This window comes from Cydia pomonella, chromosome 17, assembly GCF_033807575.1.
Source record: "Cydia pomonella isolate Wapato2018A chromosome 17, ilCydPomo1, whole genome shotgun sequence".
NCBI classification, from domain to species: Eukaryota; Metazoa; Arthropoda; class Insecta; order Lepidoptera; family Tortricidae; genus Cydia; species Cydia pomonella.
In genome coordinates this window covers 12,916,639-12,942,854 of record NC_084719.1, presented here as the reverse complement: position 1 = coordinate 12,942,854, position 26,216 = coordinate 12,916,639, and the positions used below count along the sequence as shown (strand labels likewise).

The window sequence follows — 26,216 nt, the reverse complement described above, 5'->3', positions numbered from 1 at the left end:
TCCTTTACAGAAGACTATAATCAAATTGGTCGATCCATACTGGATATTGATGAATATATTCATGTGTGCAACACACAAAAAGAGCCTCAAAAATAATCGCAAGTATCGTCTATTCGTCTCCATTCCATCGGGAGAAAGGGATCTGAATAACCCATGGACGAATAAAATAAGACTAACAACGTCTACATATACAAAATCGCGTACCTCCAAAATTCTAAGGCTATGGTCTCCTTTTTATGCTATACGCGACGTCTGACTTCGGCGTAAATTTTTTAATCATATGTCAAAAGAAGGCAGTAAATTTACTGTGGCTACAGTTTTCTTTGGCAATCCACCTCTGTCCTCTATGTTAAATTCTCTTTGCATTTGCTCAGAGCTATACTGAGAATATAGGATACTGAAAAAAGACATATAGACTGAGCAGGGCTAGACGGACCATCGAAGGTGCATCAAAACGCCAATGTCGACGTGTGAAGGAGACCACAACAGCACATCTTTTAAATAAATAAATCTTTATTTATTTAAAACGCAACGTACGACGTGACCCATAGCCTAACGCAGCAGGTCTCCGTTCCATACATTTTGATCGGCGGCTAGACCTATAGCCACAATATCTCAATTTTCATCACACTTGCTTGAAAAAGATCTTATTACATGCAGGTACTGAAGGACAAAGGCCTATTTTGTTCCCGCGGGAGTTAGGGATTGTGAAAAAAAAACTTTAACTCCCTTTTTTCTTAAATTATGTCACTTATTCATACAAATAAATTAGCATAAACGAGTTTTTCTTTTAAAATACTGACGTTTGTAATTTAATATTTTTGTTTATGTTTAAAATTATATAATTTGATTAATTAAAATGTCGTTTAAAATATTTTTACATAATTTTTAAATAATGGCTGAATGCCAAATTGGTCTGTGCCTTCGATACCTAACCTGTCGAGAAATTACAAAATGGCGGACAAAAGTTTGATGTTTCACCATATTTAAGTATTATTTCGCTTAAAATTTAGTTTTTTCTTCGCAAGTGTGATGAAAAACATTGTGTGTAACTTCGGGGGTAAGAATATTGCAAACTCGGGCCTTTAATTCCACCATCCTCCACCACCCTCGTATCCAAAATTTCACTTACCCCCCTCGTTGCACAATGTACTATTCCGTTCAATAGATAGCGCAAAATATTGGAGGAATGCGATTATGTATAGACATAGTCTTATTGTTTCATTTGTCCATCACGTCCATAGAACAAAGAAGTGTGGTAAACCAACTACTTTATACGATACAAAAAAGTACCACTGGTCACACCATTACGTTATACATGCGCCCGTGAGGCTTTGAAAGGTTTACAATCCAAGTCGGTTACAAATGATTAAAAAAACATTTCCACAAATAAAATGTATTTGTTCTTATTATAAAGTTTGGCTATTAACAACAATACTTTATCAGTCATCCACTAGCAACAAAATGATCACTTTTACATTCTTGACTAATAATCACTAGCTAAAATCTTCAAAAGCTTGTAACTGTGATCACTCTTCAGCTCTTTGTTTTAAGCTCGTCCTTTTACTAATTTTCTTAGGACTCTTGAATCACTTCACTTTGTTTCCTAATCCACATTGCATTTGATTAAATGCATGGACGATTGTCCATGCTCATGTTAAAATTAATTACGTCAACTTTTAACCTATTGCTTGCTAAAATTTTAAATCACTCTTCAACTCTTGACTTTTTAGCCACTTCACTAATCTTGCTTCTAAGGGCTCTTGTACCACTTTTCCAATCAATCGTGAACACTAAAGACCAGCTTTTCGCACTGAGGGCGGCGTTGCCCCGCGGTACACCTTTCCCAATCTACATTGCAATATTTGCAATCAATTGTCCATAACTAAACTAATCAAAATCACTTTTTACTTCAGCTTAACTGATCATTTGTTCAAATATTCAAAAGTTCTTAACTCTGATCACTAATCTTGCTTCTTCGGGCTCTTGGACCACTCTTTCCCGTTCCCGTCCCGGGGTAGGGACCAGCTTTTCGACCTCGGCCGGTCGGGGGCGGCGTTGTCCCTCGGTTGGGACGCGCGCGGTTTGGGCGGCGAGCGAGACTTGCTGCGCCGGCGGCTGCGCGAGCGCGACTTGCGCGGGCGGGAGCGGGAGCGGGAGCGAGTGTGGTGCGACCTGGAAGCACAGAACTTTTAGTATAAATAAAGTCAGCATCAAATAGAACCAACAACTCAAGGTTGCTCTGAGAGTTATGGATATGCTCGGAGTTTCTCTAAGAAATCGAATCCATCGGTTATTCATCAGAGAACCTAGATTACCGACATAGCGAATTAGCAAGCTGAAGTGGCAGTAGGCAAGCCATATATGCCAAAGAACGCTGCGTATAGCGACACATTGTACGGGTGGACAACTTCTATAGACTGTGACGCTGTAGCTGTACACAGGGAATGGCGGTAACCATAGACTAACTAAGGCGTCTTCTAGCTCCATAGAATTCCTATATTATATTCAGAAAATTGGTCGATCTAAAGATAATCTTCTGAGATGGGGAATACGCCGACAGGGTGATATATTCTGCGAGTGTGGAGTCTACCAAACAACAATACACACGACTCACACGAGACAATGTCCCTTGTGCTCAACGATGTACAAAGAGGAAGATTTCCTAAGGGCTACATCCAACGGGCTAGTAGTGGCAAAGCACTGGCAGACAAAAAATAGTTTATAAAAAGAAGAAGATTTAGAAAAGCAGATCGAAAATGCATGAATGATTTAACATGCAAAAAAGCACTGCCCTCAACCTTTTCTATGCGTGTGATGGTCAAAAATCGAGGGTTCAAACGTCGGTTGTACTGTAAAGAGCAGAAAAATATCGTTCCCGAAAAAATAAAAATAAAATATCAAAAAAAATTGTAATCTTATGATATACAGACAAGAGGTTAAACCTTTAAATCTATAGTTTTAGTAATCTATATCTCTAGTAACCTGTGGCCTCAGTGCCGGATTAAGAAATTTTGATGCCCTAAGCATTTCTAGATCTTGGTGCCCCCTCTGCCTAGGCTCATCCAGATTACATTGACAACATTGATTTTTTTTGGTAAACTAAGTGACGTTCATGGTCGCATTACTGCTGCAATTTGTATTTTCAATCCATTACTTATTTTATCAAGGAAATTGACAGTGCTGCAGCAGTAACGTTGCAACAGTAATGCTGGTGCAGTCGCCATCCTAATGTCACTTATCAAAGCAGGCGTGAACTAAAATATGGGTAGTTGACTGCCCTGCATGTATCATTGCTCCCGAGCGTATTAAAAAAATTAAAATAGTAAGAATGGCGCAAATAGCGCTTGAAAGTTTGATTCGCGAGTTACAAAAGACAATAATGTCACTAGTTAATAGAACCAGTGCGTTGGAGACCAAGATAAGTGAGCAAAATATTACAATTATGGATCAGAATGAAGTGATGAACCAACTCAAAAATCACTTGGAAGGTACCTCTACAAAGACACGTAAGTCAATTTCAAATGCATCTCCGGCAGCGCTGCAGCGCCCGGTGCGTCAAGCTAGATTGAAATCGGTTGCGACCGCTGCAGCAAAAAAATCAAGCGCGAAAACTACTGGACGATCACTGACTACTGACGTCGGAGCGCAGCCGATAGCACCCGAAGCAAGCCGCGCGGAGACAAAACAGAACGTCCCTCTCACTCTTCCCGCTGATAAGGAGCCAATACAACAGGGTGTGGCCCCAGTGCCAGAGATCCCAACCGCGACTCCAACAAATGCTATGCGTGATGAACCCAGTGGTCCCTCACGACCCAGTATTATTGCACGTTCTGAGATACCAACTCCTGCTAATTTGAAGGTGACTAGTGATGAATCCAATGAGGACAGTAGCACCAATCCCAATGCTTGGAAACATATCACATACAAGCGAAACAATAAACCTCGACTAATAATTACTGGTGCGGGAAAAAAAGACGATGACCTCCAAACTGTAGAGCGTCAAAAATACGTGCAGGCTTGGTCATTTAGACCAGAAACTACCGTACAAAATGTGACGAAGTACTTAAGTGAACGACTACCGATGAACGAAATCACTGTAGAAAAACGAGACATTAAGACTGATAAACACGCAGCTTTTATTATAGGCTTTCCGGAGCGGGTGCATGAGCTTGTATATGCACCAACTACGTGGCCGTCCGGTGTAAAAATATCGGAGTGGTTTCGACGCCGAACTGGTGGGGCGCGTGGCGCGCGGCCCGCCGACACTCACGCCGCCGCCGGCCTGCGCGGGCGCTTGCCCCACCCCGACACCAGTCGCACTGAGCAGTCGTAAACTCAACAGGGAGCGGACTGGAGCAACAACGAATGCGAGCGAGAATGAAACAATAACAGTATGTCATCAAAATATTGCCGCACTGGAGAAAAAAACACTTCGCCTGGAAGTGCTTCTACAGGGAGAACTTAAGTGCGATATCCTGGGGATCACCGAACATTGGCTACAAACGGCGAATTTGAATTGTGTTCAGTTAGACGGCTATAAACTTGTTTCGCATTATTGTAGAAGTAATATACTGCACGGCGGTTCGTGTATATACGCGCGCGATTACATGAAATGCATTGAAAACTTAGATATAGTGAACTTATCTGTAGAAAGATACTGCGAAATCTCAGCAATCGATCTGATAGATTTTGGTATATCTATAGTTTGCATATATAGAACTAACTTAATTTGTATAAGCGACTTTCTTGATGTTTTTGAACGGGTGCTCAATAAGATTAACGAATTAGAGCTACAGTGTGTGATCCTGGGTGATTTTAACGTAAATTGCTTAGGTGAAAGCAATGCGGAGATAAAAAAATGGTCCGATATGTTATGTTCTCAAGGTTTGGAGAATTTAGTAGATTTCCCTACGCGAATTACCGCTACAACAGCGACTTGCTTAGACCACTTGTACTCAAATTTACCGATGGGTTCAGCCACCGTGAAGCCAGTTACTACTAATCTAAGCGACCACCTCGCTATCAAAGGTGAATTAAGATTATTACGTAATAAATCTAACATAAACAACTCCAATATATACACCAGGTCTTTTTCTGTGATGAATCAGGCAAATTTTACGGAGGCTATTCATAGTGTTGATTGGAACTACATACTCGCCAAAAACACGAACGCTATTGAGCTTGCGACTTCCATTATTAATATTATAGTTAATCAGTTCGATATCTGTTTTCCTTTGCGCATGAAAACGATAAATAGCAGGCGTAGCTCGTCTTGGATTAGCCCAGATGTTAAATTATTTAAGTCTTTATTATTCGACATGATAGAATTAAGTAATACATTCCCAAATTATGAGCCAATTAATCAAATTGTATATGACATGAAAATCCATTATGATAATCTAATTAAGAGTAATAAATCTAGTCACTACAATAATATAATTCAATCTAGCACTAATACATCTAAAGCCATGTGGAATGTAATAAATAAGGAACGGGGAAAACATAATAGCCCTGTGTTAGATGTGACAGACGTTCTTCTAAAAAATGATGGGACAAAGTTTAGTTGTAAAAAACATGCATTAGATGCCATCAATTATAGATTTCTGGGTGCAGCCGAGGCGTGCGGGGCGCCGCGCGCTGACGTCGCCCGCGCCCTGCGCCAGCTGCGCGGCGCTCGACCCGCCGCGGATTGTTTGTTGACCCTCCGCCCCTTTACAGCGGATGAGGTACACCGACTGGTTGCTTCATGCATTCCACCTAAGGCGTCAAAGGACATTTATGGAGTTAGCATGAAACTGGTAAGGCTAGCGCCAATCCCATTAGCTTTTGCGATGGCAGAACTTTTTAATCGGTGCATAAAAGAGGGCACTTACCCAGATCCGCTCAAAATAAGTAAGGTCGCTCCTATCTTCAAAGGGAGGGGTAGCAGAGGGGATATGGATGGCTATAGACCGGTATCAATCATCCCGGCAATAGCAAAAATATTCGAACATGGCCTAAGTGCCCGCCTCTCGCAGTTCCTAAAAGAGACTAATTGTCTATCTGAGAGACAGTATGCGTACCGCGTGGGCCGATCCACTACATCTCTGTCCCGTGAGCTGGTACGGCGCATAGTAGCTGCCAGAGAGAGTCAGCAGCTGGTCGCCGTCTTGTGCTGTGACCTCTCAAAGGCATTCGACGTAGCCGACCATGCAGTTCTTACAGGTAAGCTCCGCCATTACGGCATTCACGACACATCGTTGTCCTTGTTCACGAGTTTACTCCAGAATAGGACACAAGTTGTGGTAAGTGATGGTGGGAAAGAGAGGTCGGATCCATTGGGAGCACAGATGGGGGTTGCGCAAGGATCGTCAGTTTCAAATCTGCTGTTCTCGCTGCTCTTAAACGACCTGCCAGACGCTATAAAAGCCGGCGAGGTATTAATGTATGCTGATGATGTTGCTGCAATTGTAACTGCTCCAAATGTCGATGGCATCGAGAAGGTATTAAACGAGACAGCGGCGCAGCTTGCCCATTGGTTCAGAACCAATGGCTTGGCTCTTAATTTACGGAAGACGCATTTCATGCAATTTAATTTATCAGGTCGCCAGGCAGCGCCGCTGGCTATAAACATTGATGGAACGCAACTGGATCAAACTACTAGCACAACTTTCCTGGGCTTTGAAATAGACTCGGGCTTGAAGTGGGATAGTCATGTTGACAAACTGTGCGGCAAAGTAGCTAGCGCGTGCTTTGCTTTAAGTCGAGTCGTCAGGTCTGTGACTCCGCAGGTTGCCCGTACATGCTATTTCGCTACAGTCCACTCGCTTTTACAGTACGGAGCGGAACTCTGGGGGCGCTGCGCTGAGTGGGAGAGAGTTTTTCGCCTCCAGAAACGTGCTATACGCATCATCTCACGAGTGCCGCTAGATACTCCAGCGAAGCTACTGTTTAAAAAACTGGGCATACTCACATTACCCGCAGTAGTCATTATGCAAGTAGCTGTGTACGTGCGTGAACACCTTGCGTTCTATAAAACCAACGCAATGGTACACGAGTACAATACGCGAAACGCTAACAAGCTCGTGGGTATTAGCCATAAACTTGTGAAGTCGTCCAAGCTAACACACGTGATGGGCCCCACGGTCTACAACAGGTTGCCAAGCATTATTACTGAGGCCACAAGTCTGCATAGCTTTAAACGGCGTCTAAAACACTGGCTTATTGAGCGCCCGTTTTATAATTATAATGAATTTTTAATGTATAAGGGCAGTTAGTCCTTTTACACATCAATTTAGATATAATTATTAATTTATTAATCATATATTAATTATTCTGTTTTTTATTATTTCTATTTTACTATTATTAGATATTATCATAATTTCAATGAATTTGTGACTTGACTACTTTTTTTTTTTTTTTTTAATGTATTAATTGAAAATTTTAATGTTATTTTTTGTAATTTTACCGTGATGTAAGGATTAATTTTTCTGTATAGTAATTCGATGTTGACTTGTAAATTGGCTTTATAAAATAAATGACTATGACTATGACTATGACTAAATGATTGAAATTACCTATATCTATGATTGTGTACTTGCCTTTCCGGCTAACTATGTGATTAAAACCTGCTTTAATCACTTCAAAAATAAACCCTAGAAGTAACATGGCCAAAAGTAACCCGAAAGTTACATAAGGACTGAGGCCCAGAGGCAATTGTAAATTCGTATGTGCGACGGGGAGACAACACGTCGAACGTGGTTCGCGGTTAACCCTCAGTTGTTTCTACCGTGGCGGGCAATCGTGCGAGGGCGAAGGCCGAACTGCAGGATAACAGTGTTTGGAATTGAACCAATGCTGGCAATAGTCAAAAAACGAATCCAACGGCCATGCTCATAAGGTTGAAGATCCGGAATGCCCACTTGGCGCTTCCGAGCAAGACCTAAAGGCGGAGTTGCGAGAGAGCTGGATTTTGTGACTGAAAAAATACCCAGTGTAAGCGAGGACTAAGGTCGAGCTTCACACAGGGATGAAAAGAGAGCTTTTCTGAGAAGCGCATTCATGTGAGGCTAAAGGTCGAGCTTCAGCAGGGCCGAGCTCTGGCAAGAATCTATGGCCAAGTGTCTTACAAAACTAAGTCGAAAGATGAGCTCTTCATAAGGCTGAAAGCGCGGTTCGATCGGCGCTTTTACGTATGAGGCTAAAGGCCGCGCTTCAAGAAAGCAGAACTTGGAATTGACAAATTGTGTGAATGAGGCCGAATGCTGAGGTCCTCATAAGGTTAGACGCCCGGAGAGTCTGATGGCGGCGCGCTAGAAAAAAAACCAATGGCGAATTGTAAACAAGGCATAATGCCCAGCCGCGAGTAACGAAAGCCTGGATTTGGACACATAGCCAAAATGTGAGGCTTAAGGCTAACTTTTGCATAAAGTAAAAAGCCGAGTATGAATAAGACCTAACGAAATCGAACCAATGTGATCATGGCTCTCCTGCTGCTCGGCATTTGGCCTCGCTCAAAAGGGCACTTGATTAGAGTTAGTTGCAGCCGATGAAATAGGCGTTTCGAACCGAAGATTTCCTTTGGCAGGATTGGCTCCTAGGAGTTAGGACCCAAGGGTTGATTTAGTTAAGAAGTGGAGCCACCAAGTTTTGTAGTGTACATTTTTAGAGGAGGGGGTGGGCTCTCAACTTTATCTTGTTATCTACATCAGTTAAGCTACTAGGCTATGTTTGGTATCGTTTTCGTATAAATCGGGAATGCCGAACTCATTTAAGAGTATGGTATCACATTGACACCATTCCGAAGTGGAAACATGTAAAATTTTCATTTTTTTTAATATTCCTCTTCACGCTTCAACCGCTGAACCAATTTAGTTGAAATTTGGTATAGAGATAATTAGTTTAGTCCCAAGAAAGGACAGGATAGTTTTAATCTAATAAACCATCGCTAAGGATGTGTAAAGGAGGGTGCAATTAATAACCGTTGCACCTATTTGAATGAAATTTGGTATGATCTACATTTAGATTATGTCGAAAATGATACCAAATGAATCTAAAATCTGGGTGGCATCACTTTTTAATTACATCTTAGGAAAACAAAGATTAATACTGCTAAAGGAAACCTTTGGTTCAAATAAAACCGTATGTTTTTGGTTTTCGACCTTCGTGGGGCCCCGAACCTGGACTTTAGCCTTTGATTCCGTCATCAGTTTTTTTATAATAAAACTTTGACAATTAGTTCGCACGATCGCGGCTCTGCAGCTTGGCCGTGTGCAATACGTCGCAAACCAATCTGGTGTGCAAGAGCTCGGGCACCATGAGTGACGAATTCGGATCCTCGAAAATCTGTTAAGACTTCGGTGCGAAGCCGAAGGCCGAGTTGCAAGAGAGCGAAATTCGGACACAACATAATTATAAATTAAGACAAAAGTAGATCTACTATTAAATTCGACACTCCGAGAAGGCCGAAGAACAAGCTCCACGTAGGGTTGAAGACAAGTAGCTTTCTAAAACTGAGCTCTATGTAAGGCCCTTTGGCCTAAAGGCTGCCAGATTTGCAGAATGCTGGAAATCAAAAATCAACCACGAACCAATGGGTAAAGTATGAGGAAAAAAACAGCATATTGCAAGCCTGATGGAATGGGCCTCCTCGTAGGGGCAAAGGCCTGCGTTGGAGACTACCCGTTTTTTTTGCCAACGATTTTGGTGCCCCCCTAGACGTGGTGCCCTAAGCAAGTGCTTATTTTGCTTAATGGTTAATCCGGCACTGTGTGGCCTGGACCATCGACTTCTGCTCTCACTCCTTCTCCGACTCCTGCTTCTACGTGACCTCGACCTTGACCGCGAGTAGGAGCGACGACGTGAGCGTGATCTAATGTGATATTTTATACTTTGAACCTGTGGCCCTTTGATCATGAACTCACCTTGACTGTCGACTTCTGCTCTTACTCCTTCTCAGACTCCTGCTCCTGCTTCTGCGCGACTTCGACCTTTTCCGCGAGTACGAGCGGCGACGTGAGCGCGATCTAATGAGTAATGAGATATTTTATAGTTTGAACCTGTAGCCCTTCGACCATGAACTCACCTTGACCGTCGACTTCTGCTCTTACTCCGTCTCCGACTCCTGCTCCTACTTCTACGCGATCTCGACCTTGACCGCGAGTAGGAGCGGCGACGTGAGCGCGACCTACGATATGAAATTAAGTAAAAGTCATGTTGTTTGGCAAGTATTTACACGACACACACACTACTATAGTTAAAGTACCGACTATTGAGTGAGTGCGTTGCGTCGATATATCTTTAGATTTGTTTTTTTTTTTTTTGATGTTCTGGAGGGGCGGGACTTTTAAATAAAATGTGTTTATATTCAATTTACTTTATTAAGTACACGCCGCGCTTCGCTATAGACGGAGCAGTCGGTGCTCCAGTCGAAGTTGATCACACATCAATCGTGACGTGATCAACTAAATAATACGTGAGTAACAATTTTATAAGAGGTGTATGAACAAAAAAATGTCTATTTCTACGGCGTTTTTTAGCATTAAAAAAGACAAAGTCGGCATCAACATGTCGCCTAATTGGTGATGTAAACTGCTCGCCTCCAAAAATTTATTCGACAACTACAAACAATCAGCTAACATACATGCGGTATACCCAGGGAATCGGGATGCCGGGAATTTAATTTCTTTGTTGAACGTCAGGTTTGAACCACCCTGGATAGGAGTACTTAATGCACTCTTTTACTGCCTGTAGATAAATATTCAATTTACAAAATGATACAAAAGCGACGTTTAAGGTTAAAGATTAACCTATCACTCCGCCTATTACTAACCCAATTTTTATAGCTTTTTCGGTAAAAACAACCATTTTCACCTTTTGAACGCCAAGAACACCGAAAGCCGTCATTACTAGTCATGCCCTTCGCGCCATGGACAACTATAACGCAGCGTCTTACGTGAGCGATGACTCGCGAATGCGACGCGGCGCGGCGGCCCAACGGCATTCGCGTTCACAACGAGATCGCCCACGTAGGACACTTCCATAGGTATTAAAGGATTGAATTCACCCGCGCCGCGCCGCGCCGCGCTGCTTCGCGTTCGCGAGTTATTCACTCACGTAAGACGCTGCGTAAGAGTTATGACGTACATCACTTGCGCTGGCAAAGTGACCTTCAGACTTTCAAGCACCTAAGGTTTACATATATGTAAAGCATTCAAAGGATTAAATCAACGAGAATTAATCAGGGTCCAACAAATACCTGGACCTCGAGCGTGACCTTGACCGCGTGTACGAGCGGCGGCGGGAGCGGGAGCGAGAGCGCGAGCGGAGGCGGTCATCGTGCTCGTTGCGGTGCTCGTTCTCCGTTAGCTTTTTGAAGTACCTGTAGAAAAGAGTTTCTGTTACAGTTAAAACATATCGTCAACCGGGATGAATAGGGATCGGGTAGGGTAAATAGGGACAAAAGTTAAAATGAGATTTACCTGCCAATTTTTTAATATCTACCCACACAGATTCCATCATTCGACCGAAACAAAAGTAGAGTTTGTCAGGTCAATCTCATTTTAAGTTTTGTCCCAATTCACCCGAGCCGTCCCTATTCACCCCGTTTTATGGTAATTTAAGTAATTCAGGTTTCGTCAATAAAAGGTTAACTATAACTAAGTTGGACCTTAGTCCGTTGCAACAAGACTCACTTGTAGTACTGGTGCGAGGCGTCGGGCCCGTCGAAGTACGGCATGCGCACGCCGCGGCCGCGCCCCCGCCCGCGGCCCCGCGGCCGCCGGTAGCTGTCGGGCGGCGGGTAGTACTGGCCCCGTACTGGGTAGTACATCGATGCTGCGACAACACATGGAAAATCTCACTAAATCGATTTTAAAAGCTTTGATTTCGAAGTCTTCTTTATGACTCCTTGCTCCAATATGGTAATTGATGTTGCATACATTTTCAGGGTGTTGTTGTATCGAAAAGCAATAAAAAAGGCGTGTACCATACATGTATTAGTGGTCGTTTTGTATATACAGACATAGGTCACTAGATAAGTTTTGCATTAGACAAATATGAAACAAAGACGTGGCCTACACATATATTTTTAAAAAGTATATTATACAATAGCCATAGACGATGTTTGGCTGGATACCATTTTTTTATTTATTTCCTTATTAAAAAATAGATTCAAACTTTGAAAATGTCGGCCTGGGCTAAGGACGATTTACGCATTTTTTATACAACATTTTCATTTCATACAAAGCTTAGATTTTTTTTAAGTAAATTTAAAAATTAAGTAAACGTTTTCCGGCCAATCATTGTCTATGCAAATATTGTTTTAAAAGTATATGTGATAGGTCACCTGGTGAGTTTCAAATTTGATATTTTTATTTTAAGGTCGTTTTTCCTAATATTTTCAAATGTAGGTACTTGTGAAACGCTCTTAACCCTTCCAAGTTACCTATCCCTTGCCAACGCGCACAAAGCCGTATTGCTGTCTCGCTTACGGCATGTTCTATGAAACGCCATCTTGGCGAATCAGTTCCTGAATCGATGCAGATCTAAACGCATCTCTTAGCCGAAAGAAATAAAAATGTAATGTGAAATTAGCAAAACTGTCGAACGAGAGTGAAAGTGATATACGTGTGTACTGTCGCTGAGGATCGTGGAAAGTTTACGAAGTGCTGGCCAGCTCAAGTACCGTACAGCAAGATCACCAGGTATGTGCGCAGGCATTTCCTAAATCCCTTAAATCTAGGCGTCAAACAAGTACTTTTTTTCTATTTATTATACAGTCCACTTAATAAAATCCCTCGTGGTGTCTTGAGGGCTCCCATACATATTTTCCCGCGCATATTCATTTCCGCACAAATATAGGTTTAAAGGCACTACCATATTTTTTGATCCATTCGAACCGGATAGTTAACTATTTGTCATAAATATCCCCCTAACTATATGGTCATTGTGCTAACGTAACTGAAATATTCTGTCAACCATGTTACTATATCTCCCGCATCGGCAGTTATTTCATTTTATTTCCGCCCCGCGTTGCTAAGTACAATCGATCGTAGGTTATTTCCTAATTTATTTTAATTTTATGACAAACATACTTATACACGTGTTCCACTTTTCCTTTGTTCACATTCCATAATTGTTAGCCATCTTGGAAATAGGCAAAATAATTATTTCAATTCATTCGTGATAGTTTGGATTTGTTCGGCAGATTTTATTTATTCCGCTCGTTTCATTCCTATACGATTGTACGGCAAGTTAACGCCACACCGCTCGCTCAAGTATTTCGGGTAGAAAAATATTACGTTCACCGTGTAACGGCGTCGACTCGCGGCTAATATTCGTTAGGTATACCTATTTAAAAGGGAACTCATTTATTTAAACCGCATATATTCAATAACATTCGCATAAATTACATCTAGTAGAATTGCTAAACTAAATAGTACACTACACCTTCATACTAAAATAACTCGTAGGTTTATTATTTATTTACGACGTTTTCATTTAGTTTTATTGCAAAACTTATTCGTACCCAATAAAAATGCCAAAACAATCAAAACAAAGAAAAGGCAGCGAGGGCGTTATTAGCGATGATTACAATACATATAAAAATCAGCTAGCCCTCTATACAGTTAGGCGCGATGTTATATACAAGCGCGTAGAAAACATCTTGGAACTTGCTACAATCTAAATCTATTTCCTTCGACGACGGAAGTACTTTTAAGGTTTTAGGTTTGAAATGGTTACCTGCACGAGACAGCTTTGTTTTTGACATTTCGAGTCCTCCGTCCGTTTGTACCAAGCGCGCCATTCTTTCGGCTACCGCACGGCTGTACGATGTCCTAGGACTCGTCGGCCCAGTTATTTTGTATGCTAAATTAATTATCAAGCAGCTTTGGCTTCTTTCTATCGATTGGGACCAAGAGCCTCCCTCGCATATTGTTAAGCAATGGCAACAATATTTAGCCGAGCTACCGGAAATATCTTGCCTTAGTTTTCCTCGACATACAAGCATTGAGATGCGGTCTGAATTTTCGTTCATTGGGTTTTCCGATGCGAGCGAGTCCGCATATGGGTGTGTAATATATTCCCACGTTGTGAATGGCAACGAGCCGCCTGTGGTCACGTTGCTTTGTTCAAAATCAGAGTCGCTTCCGCTAAGCCCAAAGTGACTCTTGCTCGTTTGGAACTTTGCGGGATATTACTTCTTTCCAAACTTCTTAAGGAAGTTCACGACACTATGTCTACTAGGCTTAAATAAATAATATTTATGCATTTTCAGACTTATGCTGGTCGGTCGCCTTTCCACATAGATTTGACACTTACGTCGCTAATCGCATTTCGCAAATCCAAACTAATATTTCACCTGACAACTTATACCACGTTGCAGGTTCGCAAAACCCTGGTGACTGTGTGTCACGTGGTCTTACTCCTTCTCAATTGCTCCAGCATGAGCTTTGGTTTAAAGGGCCCGCTTGGTTATCACAACCTATAGTGTTGGCCCATACAAAGGTTCGTTCCAAATCGGTCACAAGTCACAACTACCCGAGGAGAAAACTGTATCCCACGTGACTACGGAGGTTACTAAAATTGATCACCCTCTTTTGACGCTCGCCCACCGCTGTTCTACTTGGAACAAACTTCTTCGAACTACTGTTTATGTGCTTCGTTTTCTGAAGAAGCTACCGCGAAATGATGTAATTACCGCTAATGACCTGAATACTGCTGAATTTAAAATTATAAGAGCGGTGCAAGATGCACACTTCTCAGCTGACATTAAATCCATTTCGAAAGGACGTAAATGCTAATTAAAGTTACAGAAACTGTTTCCTTTTCTTTCTGATGGGATTTTACGCGTTGGAGGTCGCTTATCGAACTCATCGCTCGATTATGCATCTAAGCACCCTATAATTTTACCTAAAAAAGGTCATATAATAGAATTAATAATTGATTTTTATCACCGTAATAACTTGCACGCAGAGCCTCAACATTTAGTTGCAATATTAAAAACTAAATTTTGGATTATTTCTTCGCGTCGCATTGTTCGGCAACGCACTCAAAAATGTAACCGCTGTTTTAGGTTAAATCCTAGGCCTACTTTTCCTCTTATGTCAGACTTGCCTAAATGTCGCTTAGAGCAATGCAAGGCTTTTATGCATACTGGTATAGATTTTGCTGGACCACTATATGTTACTCCTTATAGAAAACGTGGTGTACGCAGCGTTAAGGCCTATATATGCCTTTTTATTTGCCTCGTGACGAAAGCCGTTCGTATAGAATTGGCCTCAAACTTAACCTCTGCGTGTTTCATAGACGCTTTCAAGCGCTTCCTATCACGACGAGGTCCCTGTAGCTTTGTTTACTCGGATAACGGGACAAATTTTGTATCCGCAAAAGCTTATTTTAAGGAGCTTCACGATCTTTTACAATCGGACGATTACTATAAAACTTTCAGCGACGAGCTCGCGAAACACCGTATTACCTGGAAAATGAATCCTCCTACCGCTAGCCATTTCGGAGGTATATGGGAAGCTAACATAAAAAGCACTAAGACTTTACTATTCAGAGTGATAGGAAAGCAGATTCTAACTTTCCAGGAGATGGAAACCGTCCTTACTCAGGTGGAAGCTTTGCTTAACAGTCGACCTTTGTATCCTTTAAGCTCGGATCCTTCCGAACCGCTCGCGCTTACTCCTTCTCATTTTTTAACCACGTCCCCGCTGGAATTTTTACCTGCTGCTGATTTGTCTGATGAACGCCCCAACTTACTGTCTCGGTTTTCATTAATGGACTCGCTAGTGCAGTCTTATTGGAAACGATTCAAAATGGAGTATTTACATAATTTGCAGCAACGTGAAAAGTGGAATACACCTTCAAATCCAATTAAAATTGGTACCGTAGTGATATTAAGCGTTGATAACGCCCCGCCTTTACAATGGCCATTAGGAATTATAACCAACGTCTATCCTAATAGTCAAGACGGAGTCATACGCGTGGCGGAAGTAAAAACGAAGACTAGAACGTATAAACGGCCAACCATACGGTTATGTCCGTTACCGACTCAATAGGAGTCTAATTTTAGTTAAGGATCTTAGGTTTAGTTCGCGTCTGATACTCGTATAGACCAATTAATTATAATACTTAAGCTAGCTTAGCTTATACTTACGCTTTACTTATCTTACTTAGATTATTGGCACAATTGTTGTGCATTACTATTATTTTTTAAACCTTTCTTTTTTTTGGGTTGAGGTGTTAAGTTAATTTTTGTTTTGTATTCCTATTACGAACTTAGCGAGTAACTTGGCACAATGACCATATGCCGCGATGATATTTTTCATAGTTTGAGCACTTTTGGCTCTTTCCTTTCTTTTCTTTGAAGTTTTCCTTCAAGGCCGGGGGGATGGTGAGTTTCAAATTTGATATTTTTATTTTAAGGTCGTTTTTCCTAATATTTTCAAATGTAGGTACTTGTGAAACGCTCTTAACCCTTCCAAGTTACCTATCCCTTGCCAACGCGCACAAAGCCGTATTACTGTCTCGCTTACGGCATGTTCTATGAGACGCCATCTTGGCGAATCAGTTCCTGAATCGATGCAGATCTAAACGCATCTCTTAGCCGAAAGAAATAAAAATGTAATGTGAAATTAGCAAAACTGTCGAACGAGAGTGAAAGTGATATACGTGTGTACTGTCGCTGAGGATCGTGGAAAGTTTACGAAGTGCTGGCCAGCTCAAGTACCGTACAGCAAGATCACCAGGTATGTGCGCAGGCATTTCCTAAATCCCTTAAATCTAGGCGTCAAGCAAGTACTTTTTTTCTATTTATTATACAGTCCACTTAATAAAATCCCTCTTGGTGTCTTGAGGGCTCCCATACATATTTTCCCGCGCATATTCATTTCCGCGCAAATATAGGTTTAAAGGCACTACCATCTTTGTTTCATATTTGTCTATAGCAAAACTTATCTAATGACCTATGTATACCATAGATATCGTTTATTATACATATAATAAATATGTATAAACACATATATTTCAAGTTTTAAAACACTAATATGAAACAGGACTTAACCTAACAACAACACAAATAGAGAATAGGAAGCTAAAAATAAATAATAATATTACTGAAGTCCAAATCCTGGAATTAAAGTTTAAGATCCGATACAACAGATAGTGACAACCCTAATTATAAAACGATATTAAGTTAGGGTTGTCGTTATCTGTGGCTGAAATCAAAACAATATTAGTTAAATTCGAACCAAGCATAAAGAGAAAATAATGTTTTTTTTTTCTTTTTGCTTGGGCTTTCATCTTTGAATAATGAACCAAATCACTTTCATTGACATATTTTTATAATTGTCAGAATAGAAATATATACAGTCAGCAAAACTTTTAGCTTAGCAGCCCTACTGCTACATGTTTGTATACAGGAGTACAAGTACAGCGGTGGCAGCATTGTTGTATTTTTATCACCTGTCACTATGCCTGTCACTTTCGCACTTATATACTTGTTAGAACGGGACAGGCATGGTGACAGCCGATAAAAATGCGACCGTGCTTTACAAGATAACGGGGAAAAGCCGTAAAATAAAATACGAGTAGATAGGTACATACACCGTGGGCCAATTAAACCCGACAGATTTTAACCACGCATTCCTGAGGTCATAAGGAGCATTAAATGTTATATGAGTTTTGGACAACTTCGTTTTCTGCACACAACACGTTATTTATTTTTACACCTTGGTGAAAAAAAACATTACAACGAATAAGTAAAGTTTCTTTTTTATTTACAGACGAATATTGCGAGTTTACTTTAAAACTTTAATATCTGTCAGTAGGTATGTCTAAATCAAGTCACATAGTGGCAGTGTCACAGCTAAAAAGGCGTTTTTGACTAAGGTATAAAAGAAACAAATTTTCACAAAAATTGTCATTATCTCTAAAACAAGACCTATTTCAGAAAACATTGTATGACATTTTAGTCTCTAAATGCGGTCAAGAATACACCTTTGAAATCTGTCGGGTTTAATTGGCCCACGGTGTATATTCTAATGTAAGGTATGAGTCCAGCGGCGGTAGCACTGTCGCATTTTTATCGTCTGTCACCATGCCTGTCACGTTCTAACAAGTAAGTGCGAAATTGACAGGCATAGTGACAGGCGATAAAAATGCAACCATACTGCCACCGCAGGACGTACGTGAGGCGGTTGAATTGAAACACTCAAATAATAGTCCAAATGTGTATCTAGACCGATTTATCAACTATGGAATCTCCTAAAATTTCACCAAAATCGTTAGAACCGTTTTCGAAAACTGGAGAACTAGGCTCTCCACGGGAACACCTCAATTACTTTAAATCGTTAGGATATTTCAATAGCCGAAAGGGAACATACTTTTATTTTATTAGCCCCAACGCAAAAAAGAGGGGTGTTTATATGCTTGACGCCAATGTCTGTCTGTCTGCGGCATCGTAGCTCTCCAACGGTTGAGCCGATTTCGATGTGGTTTTTACTTGAAAGCAGGTTTGCAGAGCAGTTTGTAGAGTATCAGCTCTTTTTCAAAATGATGAAAGGCATTTATGGCATAAAATAGATTTTGTTGGCATAAATTGTAGGGGTTTTTGTATTTTTTATTATTATATGTTATAACTGTATTAAACAAGTTTTAGAAAATTTTAGCAAAAAACACAACATTTTCCCATCAAACATGATGAACCACGTTAAGGGTACAAGAGTATTCACAAATAAAAATAAAAAGCATTTTATTTGACAACTAAAGAATCTGTGAATGCAATTTTTCTTCAACAGAATGGTACCTTTCAGTTTCAGCAAATTGAACTAATGTCAACATTTTAGGCCTGCCTGGAAGGCCCAATAAATTCTTTCAACGGACATTTATACTCGAAAACCACCGTCCGTGGAAAAAACAGCTAAACTTAAAAATGTAGGCTTAAATTTGATCTCCAACAGTAATTTTCTCCACGCGCCTTTACGCACTAACATATTGATTTGCCAAACCACAAATATGTACAGGATGTAACATAAATAGTGGGGATCCGTTCAAGGGCATTCGGTATCGTGTTCTGTCTGGTTAGGAAAAAGACGAAAAAAAAATTGTTTTTGACGCGATTTTTTTTTTTTTGGTCAGGTCATCCAAGTCGGCCAAGCCTCCATAAAAATGGCAAAAAATTTTCGCGATACCGAATACGCCCTTAAACGGATCCCCACTATTTTTGTGACACCTGTATAGCAGTGAAGTAATGATACTCATACTCTGAGGGAACGGGTATCCGGGCGGCGGCACGGCGGCGAACGGGTACCCGAAGCCGTACGGGTGCGCCATCCCGTACATGCCTGTAAACAAACAGGGGACTACTGACTAACATGTCTATACAATTTGCTAACCTAACTCTCGCAGTTAATGTAACACGCTAAGATTAACCGGTTAAACCTGGAGTTACCATGGTTACCGGTACAATTTGACATTGGGTTAACGTTTTAATTTTAACGGTCAATGCCTCTGCGCGAGCGGGATAGCAATATAATTATGAGCGTACGATAGAGATAGAAACAGACGGGACAGAAAAAATAAATACAGCATACATATACAATACAGTATTTCAAGCCAAAGCCATATATCTACACGTCAAAAGTTGTTGCTGTGTGCCAATTCCGTGAGTAATGATGTTATTTAGGAATATACCCATACTCAGCGGCCCTTTTTTTACTATTATAGGGACATTCCTACACAAATTGACTAAGTCCCACGGTAAGCTTAAGAAGGCTTGTGTTGCCAGGTACTCAGACAACGATATATATAATACAGGGTGTTTATTTAGTCACCTGCAATAATTTACGGGATGAATATATAGATCATACTGAGCAACTTTTACTATAGGACCAACCCTGATATCACAAAAACAAATTTTACTCTCCCAAATAAACATACTGTATACAAATACTTAAATACAAAGAAAACATCCATGACTCAGGAACAAATACCTGTGCCCATCACAGAAATACATGCCCTTACCGGATTCGAACCCAGGACCATCGCCTTCATAGGCAGGGTCACTACCAACTAGTCCAGACCGGTCGTCATCGTATTAAATTGAAAACTTACTGGCAGCCTTGTTGTACTCGAGCTCTCTTTCAGGGGTCGTCAACTTTTCTAACTTGACGCCGCGCCGCGGCCGCTCGTCCGACGATACGGACGACGGTGACAACGAACGACGAGGCTTTTTCGTCTCCAGCGCTGTGCGGAGGACTATACGACCTGGGAATATACGAGATATGTCTATTATTAAACAGTGCTACTTTATTTAGCCAAAGGCGACGTTTTTGTGTATTATGAATACGGTACACGGCGGGAAGTTGATATATTGAGATAATAAAATTGAAGAAATATGAACAGAATAGAATACCCATGAGGTTCAAATATCTTCAATTTTATATCTCGAGTTATCAAGCTGCTTCTTCCTGCCGTGTACGGAATTTATCTGCAATATTTAGGAAAAGGTTTAGAAACCAGAAGTAATAATAGTAGTAAACCCTTTGAACGCCACGCCTATCGTGCACGGCCCTTCATATATCTGCGACAAACCATAGCGATAAGTAATAGATATACCCATTGTCACGGTAGATGGCGCCATAAAGCACACCTATACAAGCTGCCGCAGTTGTCAAGCTTTTTATTTTTGCAATATACTGCATAAATAAATATTGGCATACATAATTATGAGTAAATAAAGTGTGCACTGACCGTCCAATGCCTGCTGGAAGCGATCCCTGGCGGCCTGCAGCGCCTCCTCGCAGCGGCGCTTGCAGCGTTCCACGACGCGCGCCCGCGCCGCGCGCTCGCCGGGCGCTGAGCGACCGTTCATTTGCAGGTCTGGCCGAAGCTTAAATGTTTTCAGAAGTCCTCAATGTAGCGTCAAGATTTCCCCTGACATTTCAGGATTTTGGGGAGACTTAGCGAGTGCCAAGGTTTGTTAGAAACCTCAATTAACTATACTACTACTATTAGGCAGATACTATTTGTAAAACAGAGAGAGCATGAATGGAACAACTGCCAACCAACCAAACCAATTTTAGGTCAAAAAAATATATACTTTTCTTGGCAAAAAAGAGTTTTTAAGAGTTAACAGATATGAAAAAAACTTTGAGATTCGGAGGTCTCATCAAAGAGACCATGACACCTGCACTACCATCATGTTTAGTTTCACCAATGGTTTTACTAACTGGAGAGTTAATAGTGCTCATGTCTGGTTTTGTGTTTTAATGTATTACTTAATAAATGCCAAATGAATTAGGATCTACTTTGCCAATCTTGTCGATAAAATGCAACTTTCTCATCAGTTTTTTAAATAGCAAGAGTACCAGCTGGTGAGAAATCACAATAATAACATTTTGATAATTTAGTTACCTCAATTCTTTTAAATAATTCCTCAATCAACCGCATAGCCTGTAACTTCTTCTGAGCTTCCAGCAACTTCTTCCTCTCTTCTGCAACCTTCCCGTTAAGGTCCACATCATCCCGCTGCATGAGTTTTGCTAACTGCTTCTTCTTCCTTCTTTCTTCCCGTTCCCGCATTTTCTCCAGTTTTTCCTGCTCTCCTCGCTCGTATTTTTGTCTTAAAGAGTGAAAAATTATACGTGAGACGGTTTCTTTTTGTCTGGAATAGATGGAATGTATGGAGGAAAGTTTCTGTAATGCTGGGGCCACACTAAGGGGAAACGCTTATTATCGCGATAATGGACACTTTTCATAAGGCCAATCTGGGATTACCATGATAATCAAGTTTCCCAGTAGTGTGGCCCAGTCATAACAAAGAATAGTTCTACAGTGCACAGAGTTGACATTTGAAGGTCAATGACATACTAATACTATTGTGGCAGTCCCAGCCCATTTTTTATCTCCTGGTACTGCATTTTGTAGGTGTAGAACCAAAGGAAGACTGTATGTAAGCCCAAACAAACACCTTTCATGTATGAGTCATAGGCATACCCGATATTGGGTGCAGAAATTCATTCATAACTTTGTTTATTGTAAAATACTTACCAAACTATGAATTAAAAATATGTAATAAGCTCCAAAAGTGCTTAGAAATGTTAAAATAGTTAATGAAGTTAAAATGATCATGAGCTACAGGTCTACAGTAAATATGTAATAATCCGTAATCATAATCAGTGCACTCTCGTTGAACTCTTTTAAAAACATACTTGACAAACATTTTATAAATGGACTAAACACAAGTGCAGAACATTGATGTGCATGTATCAGCTATAAGCTGCCTGTGCATTCATATATAATAAATAAATAATGAATAATCTCACCTTTCTTTAGCTTCTCTCTTAGCAACCTTCTCTTTTTCAGCCTTTTCCTCGTCTTCCTTTGCTCTCTGTCGAGAGGTGAGCCGTTCCCTTACGATGGCCCTCCGTTTCACTGCTGCATCAGTCATATGCTTGGTCTTGTCAAAATCAACTTTAATGCCGCACCATTCTGCTATGTCATCCTTCTTTCTTAGCAACTTCCGACCACGGAGAGCATCCATGCAGCGGACGAAGCCAACATATTCGTGAAACTGAATATATGCCTCAAAATATAAAGCTTGATCGGATAGTGGTGTTGTGATTCCCCGCATAGTAGACTTCATTTGAAGACGAAATGGGTCAGCTATGGGGATGTCAACTTGTCGAATGTTGCCAAATTTCTCAAACGCTTTTTTTAAGACATGTTCTGATGGTGGAGCATCAGCATCCCTGTCACGATCATGAACAAACCACCGGATTGGTAGATTACATATATGTATAGTGTCGGGACGCTCACCGGGCTTCATCTCATCCATGTCAGTGGCATCACGAAAAAACGAGTCCCACGAATGGCGGCTAGGAAAATCTGATTTCGCCTCAGATACTTTCACTTTGAGGGGTTCTGGGTAGTCATTTAACTGCACTATTCGGTCTTCGAGTCTCGCGAGCACCCGCTCGAGCTTATCTGGATGCTCTAACTCGGCATCAAATCTTATTACTTCAGAACTATGCTTGGACACTTTTAGAATCGAAAACGCGTCAGGTTGGATCATTTTTCTCAATTTCTCCATCAATTCCCAGTTGGAGATGGACTTGCCGTGAACCTTGTGGGCTGGGAGCTGGACAGAAACGTTTAGCTTTGCGAACGACTTGAGATACAAACGCTGGGGCAGATATAACACCACAGCGTCTGATACGTCCCTACACACTTGGATATTCATTGTGATTACTGATAACCTAACCTGAACCTAACACTAACACCTATACAATTAATGACAATACAATGAAAGGACAATTACAATTACAAACATTTTGAATGGAATGAAACAAGACGAAACGAAGATCTTAAATACTAAAATACAATGTAATGAAAGCTACTCATGAAATGACCAAAGTATTGAGGAATTGCGCCCATCGTTCACGCTGCTTAATAAGGTTATTTTCTTGGTGTTCCAACAACACGATATCACTACTACACTAATGTTATATTAGTAAAGTCGAAAAGAAATTCTCCATTTTCGTTCTATTCGAGAGTGAATGACACTAATGACATATGACAATTACACTCGACAGGTCGACAGCAACAAGCAGACCAATCAGGTGAAAGTATACGTTATATTGTATGTCTATGATTGTATGTCTATGAAGTATACGTACCCAAGCGGCTCTGTAATTGGTCAATAGAAATGAGCGGTACCGAAATATCTCAAATAAAAACATAAAGATAATGTTCTTTTCGCCCTGAAACACAAATTGATACACTTGAAAATAAACTTAAAGTCATTGCAGTAAAGGCCAGGTTTATTAATCTTCACATGTATATTATTTAACAATAACGTTGATGGCGTCTAAAAGGCGTCTAACGTACTATTACAAAGAGCATATAATCATTAATCACTACGTTTTAGTACTATTATTTATTCTGCTGTAACGTAACGTCGTATAACCCATAGATGGTAGGATCGTATAGATGTGATATGCCATACCGCGTGCGCCCGTGAGGGATAGAACATACACAATGCCACAAAATTAAAAACCCGTTTTAACATTCACTTCCTTGTTGCCCACCATAAGCCATACAAAAAATTACGGTAGGGAATAAAAACAAGAATGAAACTGTGACAAGGACAAATAATCGTAGCGTTTTCTCTGCTACTCCTACTGAAAGTTCCATAAGAGCATCTCGTTCGGTCATCTGCCGGCTCTACCATTTCATCTCTATACTTATTGTACCTCTATGTTTCGGGCCCGTAATCGGGAAGTGTGCATGTAATTGGCGCTTTAAGGTTGATATTGGGCTGTAAGCTTGTTCTCAATAAATAAATTAAAATTTAAAAAACAAATTGGGCTGTAGGGGCGCGCGCGTTAGTTCTTTGAAGGTCAAACTATTGGAGTGTGGAATTAATAGGAGGAAAATCTCTTATGGCAGAATTATTGCAAAAGTGACCAGGGGGCCTACCGCGACAACCGAAATTCGCAAATTGCGGGGATCTTTCTCTTTTACTCTTCGTAAGACGTAATCAGAGTGACAGAGAAAAATGCCCGCAATTGACGAATTTAGATTTTCCAGTTGACGAATTTTGATTTTCCCGGTAGTCGCCCAGGGGGCCTACCGCGAAAACCGAAAATCGTAAATTGCGGGGATCTTTCTCTTTTACTCTCATTAGGACGTAATTAGTGTGACAGGGAAAAATGCCCGCAATTGACGAACTTTGTTTTTCGCGGTTGTAGCCCAGCTTTCAGCTTTAAATATTAGTTCCTAATCTCTCCGGTGGCGCTAGGTCACGGACTTATAAGATTAACTATTAAGATTACTTTATATCTCCATGCGCTAGGTAGGCTCAGGGATTTGCCACACTGGATGCGTTCTGCGGTTAGGTCATTACATACATTTCAATTTGACCTGACCTAACCATAGACCGCATCTAGTGTGGCAAATCCTTCATGGATTACATAAACCATAGAGGTATAATAATATAGAGATAAAATAGTGGGGAGGGGCCACAAATAACCCGACCAAACTACGTAGGTTGTTTATGGTATGTTGACAGGAATGTTAAAACGTGTTTTTAATGTTGTCGCATTGCGTATGTTCTGTCTCTCACGGGTTAGCACATCTATAATAAATAAAAAAATAAAATAAAAATCATTTATTTCGGACGACACAATCCATATTTTGTTAGTTACAAATATACTTAAATTACTATGTTAGTACCTAAACTAAGATGTTGGGAGGTCCAGTGCCTAATTAATGCACTGTCCCATCTCCCTGCCACGACGGCCAGGAGACTGTCGCGGCTGTCGCGCACCCTTCGGAGCGTCGCGGCGCAGCGCTTGCGCAGCGTCGCGTGGAAACGATCTACATGCGCGTCGGCGAACATGCCCGACGCACTGCAGTATCGCGGCAGCCGCAACAGGGCGGCTACCGGGAAAATCGAAATTCGTCAATTGCGGGCATTTTTCTCTGTCACTCTAATTACGTCTTAGTGAGAGTAAAAGAGAAAGATCCCCGCGAATTTCGGTTTTCGCGGTAGGCCCCCTGTACCCTGCCTGAACGCGTCATTGTACTGTACACGCAAGGCATTCATAGAACGCTGCGTGCATAGATTTAAATTATGTCTGTGGCTGCGTGTATCTCGTCCACAGGCTGCAGGCGTAAAGCGAATACGCTCGAAAAAGTGTTATTTTAACTTGCGCTGTACACCTGCTGAACCTGCTGATGATCTACATAAATGAAATACCATGACATTTTATTTCGCGCCTAGAGTCTGGCTACTGAAATATTACACAATATTTTGGCGGGAAATTCAAAAAATCTTGGGCTGGTAACACTGCAATTATAGTACTAGTAGTAGTAGTAGTAGTAGTGTGTGTGTGTGTGTGTGTGGTAGTAGTAGTGTGCTGTAGGAATTATAGTTTTGATACTAGAAAATATTTTTGATTTTCTGAGCATGAAATTTAATAAGTTAATATACGTTGACGTGCACTCAAAGTCAGCTCACTTAATTTCTACCTAAACATAGGGTCAAACTGATAACTTTTTTATTTTGCTTAGTACGCGGGCGAAGCCGCGGGCAAAAGCTAGTATTTTATATTTTTATATCAATTTACTACTGACCAGTCATTCCACAGATTTCTTCAAAATATTAGTTTTCAGTAACTCGTTACGGTCCAATGTTTTGATTTTATTGATATTTTCCAGAACTT

At 40.9% G+C, this 26,216-nt stretch overlaps 1 protein-coding gene across 4 annotated transcripts; it reads right to left on the bottom strand.

Annotated features, from left to right (window-relative positions):
- Positions 1-1,380: 1,380 nt before the first annotated feature.
- On the bottom strand, positions 1,381-23,855 carry LOC133527223 (A-kinase anchor protein 17A). Of its 4 annotated transcripts, none has more exons than XM_061864125.1 (10): positions 23,667-23,855; positions 22,314-23,128; positions 21,403-21,610; positions 20,740-20,878; positions 20,101-20,253; positions 19,251-19,331; positions 11,676-11,817; positions 11,240-11,362; positions 10,067-10,168; positions 1,381-2,175 (listed from the first exon to the last, which is right to left on the bottom strand). In XM_061864125.1, the coding sequence occupies exons 1-10, from the start codon at positions 23,727-23,729 to the stop codon at positions 1,965-1,967; spliced, it is 2,037 nt and encodes a 678-aa protein (XP_061720109.1). In that variant the 5' UTR covers positions 23,730-23,855; the 3' UTR covers positions 1,381-1,964. The 4 variants fall into 4 exon arrangements, with proteins under 4 accessions (XP_061720109.1, XP_061720112.1, XP_061720110.1 ...); XM_061864128.1 differs by lacking the exon at positions 23,667-23,855 and adding an exon at positions 23,388-23,567; XM_061864126.1 differs by lacking the exon at positions 23,667-23,855 and adding an exon at positions 23,400-23,567.
- Between the last annotated feature and the right edge of the window lie 2,361 nt (positions 23,856-26,216).